General features: G+C 31.6%; 1 protein-coding gene across 1 annotated transcript in view; it reads right to left on the reverse strand.

Moving 5' to 3' along the window:
- The window catches only part of LOC142977493 (lissencephaly-1 homolog), a 30,160-nt gene extending 25,695 nt beyond the window's left edge, over positions 1 to 4,465 (reverse strand). Inside the window, exons 1-2 of the mRNA XM_076121396.1 lie at positions 4,310 to 4,465; positions 1,370 to 1,511 (exon numbers count right to left, since the gene is read on the reverse strand). Coding sequence (XP_075977511.1) covers positions 1,370 to 1,407 — 38 coding nt within the window. The 5' untranslated portion in view covers positions 1,408 to 1,511; positions 4,310 to 4,465. The remainder of the gene's footprint in view (positions 1 to 1,369; positions 1,512 to 4,309) is intronic.
- Between the last annotated feature and the right edge of the window lie 713 nt (positions 4,466 to 5,178).

The following is a 5,178-nucleotide window of genomic DNA, read 5'->3' on the forward strand; positions in this document are numbered from 1 at the left end:
AGTAAGTAACAGTGTGATGGAAAGTTGGTTCAACCAATAATGTTGGACTTTTATAACAGTACATTAGGAAAAATGTTACATTGATTATACCTATTATCGAATACATCGGCGATTACAAAGATAGGGAGGGGAACACTATAAAAGGCAACACTGAACAGTTACACGCGGAAGGAAGGCTATCGTTAAAATTACTGTTATACAAACTATACTGGATTTGGATATCAGGCAATTGAAAACGATGAAATATAAAGAAGCAGAAAGTTGTTACCGACATCTAAAGCTTCGCGATAATCGTCTTACGCAAGATTGTTTGATTATGGTTAATTGTTTGTTAAAATTAACCTGTACAAGGTATTTACTTAATGGTTTGAGGTGATTTGTAATAATTACGAAAGAAGCTCTTCGAGGCCCTGATCGTTTGATTGAACATAATGTAATTCGTTTGCTTTACATGTAATTCCTGGTGTTTAGCTAGGATATTGTAATTAACACCAAATTCAGAAAGTTTCTAGTAGAGTATTGGTAACATTGCGTTAGTATCGCGACCTTGTTGCCGCCGCAACTATTTGCTTGACCGAATTCATTGAAACTCAATTCTGCTGTTCCGAAAACGCAATCGTATATTTTGAAGACAATGCACCTTCCACAAATTGAACTAAGAGCGATATAAAACATATATTTCCCAATAATCAACTAAGAAGATATCTTTAATGGCCAGTAAAACATGAAATAATACAGAATTATGAAATATGGCTAACTGTTTTATTAAAACAATGCTAGTAGGAATTAATTTGTGAGCATTCTTGGTAATGGCTACTTTGTTTGCGTTTCTAACAAGTCTGATGCCGACTTAGGATGATACTGGTGAAGTTATTTTGGTAAAATGCAGTCAGAACTGTGTCATTACGTGTCACGTGCATATGTAATGTTCTTAGAGCAAGGACTTATTGCTTAACAGCAGCTTCTTCGATGTTTACTGTTATTGTTAGTTGCCGTAAGAACATTCGTCATATTAGGCAAGGTAACTAAACCGAAATCCCTATTTCGTCAAAAGGAGAATACAACACGCGATAAGAATTCGTGATGGGATCCTCTCTGATTTCTTTCCTGAGATTCCTGTTGCATCTAACAGGAATGAAAACGATTACCGTTCAGCAAGAAAATGCTAGACAATGTATTTCATTTCATTTTTTTCAGAAAAGACCTACCTAAAACTGCATTTGGAATCGCGAACCAGTAAAACCGGGACATGTTGAACTTATTCCAAATTACACAGTTTAGCTTTTTCAACATCTTAGTAGCGTGACCAAAGTCTACCGAACATACTTATTATGTGTACAAGTGTCATAAATAATGATATGTTACTTACAGCTCCTCTCGTTGCCGTTGTGACAACACCATTTTCATCGTGGTCGGGTGACGCTTGAGGCGGCGGGCCCGTGTGGTTCACTGCACTAGAGTCTCACTTATTCACGCGGGCGACGGCAGGAACGCCGTTGCCATTATAACACCTGTGTACAATTACAACATGTTTGTTTACCCACTAACAGTACCAGGCATGTTCAGGAAGTTATCACGTGAGTGTGACTACCGCGACAGATACTCACTGCTATTTGTAGGACTAAAGTTATACATTAGTATTATTCAAAAAAATTCTGGCATTTGGTTCTTTAGAATCTGTTCAATATGTTCTTTAGACTGCCTTTTTGCTACACTGAAATGATTAACAAATTCATACAGTAGACCAAAAATAATGTAGTCTACCACCATATAACCATTACTGACATAATCATCATTATTGGCCGTTCCATTTATCCATTCCAAATGATTCAAGTATTAATAATATTACTTTTGGGGTGAATTATCTTTCAGTTAAATGTATTGCAATTTCATTTATACAGACTGAAATCTTTGTTAACCTGGTAGAACACTTTACTGTTAAAACAGTACAAAAACTATTACATCACTAAACAGTATATTAAAGTGTGAGATTAATTTGCATTAATTTATTTATGATTTTATATTTGATGGCCAATAAAAGTGGCAAAAGATTGCCACTTGAATATTCTAAAGTAAAATTATGTATGCATAAACCTGTCAAGTATGTAAAGCAGGTCTTTGTGTGGAAGAAAATTTAGAAGGTATTTTGCAAATGCATCTGTCACAAAATGGTGCAACAGACAATTAGTTATGAAATAGATTAAAATAAATGCCACAAGGAAGACTGCTTAAAGGTTGTATTACATCATGTCATCAAAGATGTATCATTAACATAAACTTAGTGAGTCATTTATAAAAATATACATGTATCTCTACATTTGGCATAAGGTCTTTTATTTATTTAACCCTGACTACTTAAACATAGCAAGTGTGTGAACAGTTAAGCAAATTTAAACCTTATTGGTCTGACACAGATTGTAAAGTTCAATAAAAATATTTTTTTAGTTTTTAATACAATTCCTATTTGTTTATTTCTTTTTTTAAACATGATGTTTGACTTAAAGCCATGTTAATAGAATATTGGAACAAAAGACACCATGGATTTTTATCATTTTAAATCTGTAGGCCAATAACTTTTATTTCTCAGAAATGTTAAAGTAATTGCACCAATTGCACTAATTTCAGTATTAATACAGCAACAATTTATTTCAGAAATATCTACATACATGCAAATTCTTATCAACATATCTACTGGCAAATTTTCCAATATGGTGTATTGGAAATACCAATTGGAATTTCCTAATTAAAACCTAGATGTCATGTTATTTCAGGTATTCTAAAAAGACTAACAACAAATACATGTTATGATGCATTTCTATTTTTAAAGTTCAGTCAAATTTAATGGTAAACAGTTTTACATAAACAAATTGGTAAGAAAACCTCTAGTTGCCAAATGAAAAGAAATCTAAAGGTTAATGACCCTTATCATACACACTTCAAGTCAATGCCCTTAAGTAATTACTTATCAGGTGACAGTACAAAGTTACCTTTATGTACAATTAAATTACTAGTACACCAAAAAACTACTGTTTAACTGAACTTATTAGCTATGGAAGCAAAAAGGGCTAGAACTGAGCAATGAAAATACTATACTATCAATGATAAGATTGATTGAAGTAGGTATATTGTATTATTTTGTAACTGTGTCATCAAAATGTGTAATTAATAGGAAAACAAATGAAAATAAGTAATAACAACCAAAATGTGTGTCAAGCTTTGTTTAAAATAAAACTTCAATAAGGAAAACCAAGAAATGCATAGTAATAAATAAATATATAATAATATGTACATAATTTGTAGAGTTAATGTTATAGGCCTTCTGATGTTAACTTATGTGGTTTTTAAAATACTTTATTGCGAGCGTGTAATTTGAGGCTAATCAAAATACATATGGCTTCTATGTCAAGGGCAAACTTGCCTATATTTTGGTTTGATGTGTTGTGTACATGAAGCCATAATGTAGTGGATAATGAACTTTGCAAGGTAATTATATGAGATTTGGTTATGGCTATTTATTTATTGTTTTATAACCATTGTCTATGATATATACTGTACTCTTCTGATAATGTTCAATAAATCAATAAACACACTGTGCCCAAAGTGATAAGAATTTTCATTGCAATTAGAATGAGGGTAGACTACAGTTACAGTCCAAAGTCTTTATAGACATAGAAATGCGCAAATATAAATGAGAGAATGTAAAACATAACATTTGATACATATTTTCAACATACAAAACTGCAGTGAATTCATTAACTGCATGTATTACAGTTTAATAAGTTTAATTGCTAAAAGAGCATTCGGATTTCATCAAAAGTTAAGATCGTCTTCTAACAATACAACAAAATAGTGAAATTATTGTAATGTTAAGATTTATGTAATTGTGCAGCTCTGCTTTTTCTATCAATAAGATGTCTGCATGTCCGGCAATATAAAAATGGTGTGGCTAGTCTTCACTTATAACTGGATATGAACATATTATGGCATAAAAATGGATAAAAAACAGTCTAAAATGTGAATGCAGTAAATGACTCAGAAATTAAACGTCAAAACCAATAGGGTTACTGTCATTTTGCCACATCAACGAAATTCACAAATCTTGAGAAATGTTGATGTTAGATAACAACAGATCTACTCTTTATTTCAAGGGTTAGTGGTGCTTATTAAAAATCAAATAATTACGGAAAAGAATAATAAAAAAGAACGGCCATATTGAACGTCTGCAGTGAACAAACTCTTGACTGATATTTCTAATCTTTTTACGATGAGTCCATCAACACAAATATAAAGCTCAACAAATCGTACTTACAGAACACAAAAAAACACTTAAAATTTCACTTTAGCTTGAAATAAATATCACACACTCTTCAATCACACTTCACACAAGACCCAAGGCAGAAAACCGTTTTCGTTGCAATGGCTCAAACTCACCAACCAATCCAATACAACATGAAGTTTCGATTTTCTTTCTTTCGACACCTTATGTTACAACGCCATCTATTGTAGAGTGAAGGTGAGTTTATTAGATAGAGACACAAGATACACAGTACAGAAAGTGTGAACGGTATGACCGAGTTATAAAGAAAAATGTATGTTGCCACTACAAATATGTGTCAGTATAGAGAGCAGTATTTTTTATAATATTCAATATTTATAATATTTTAAAACGAAACAAAAGTTTTCGTGTACTTTCACAACATAAATATAGGTATGCTAAAACATATTATTATAAAGATTTTAAAGGTTTTTTTTTCTATAAATAAGTTAAATCATTTATTCGCCGAATATTATTAAAAGTTAGGCGAGTGCAACAATAGTATCAATAAAAACACATCTCGTTAAATAATTGAATAAGTAGGTACCTATCTTTTCTAAATTTTTAACGATATATAGGTACATGACGAATTTAGGTACCTACTGATCAGGCCACAACGTGTTAACATCGCTGCATCGCATCGGTTTAAAAACATATTCCCACAGGATTCAAAGTAATAATAAGATTTGTCAAAAGACGTTTAAATAAACAATGTTTTTTAAATTGAATAAAAAATTGAATAAATATCTTCCCTCATTATTTGCTTAGCTAAAGTTATTACGCACAAAGGTAAAATTAACGATTGGGTTTTTATCAATAGTCGAGTTAATCGATTCAAATTATGACTAGTCAACTAAGAATAG

This window comes from Anticarsia gemmatalis, chromosome 13, assembly GCF_050436995.1.
Source record: "Anticarsia gemmatalis isolate Benzon Research Colony breed Stoneville strain chromosome 13, ilAntGemm2 primary, whole genome shotgun sequence".
Taxonomy (NCBI): Eukaryota; Metazoa; Arthropoda; class Insecta; order Lepidoptera; family Erebidae; genus Anticarsia; species Anticarsia gemmatalis.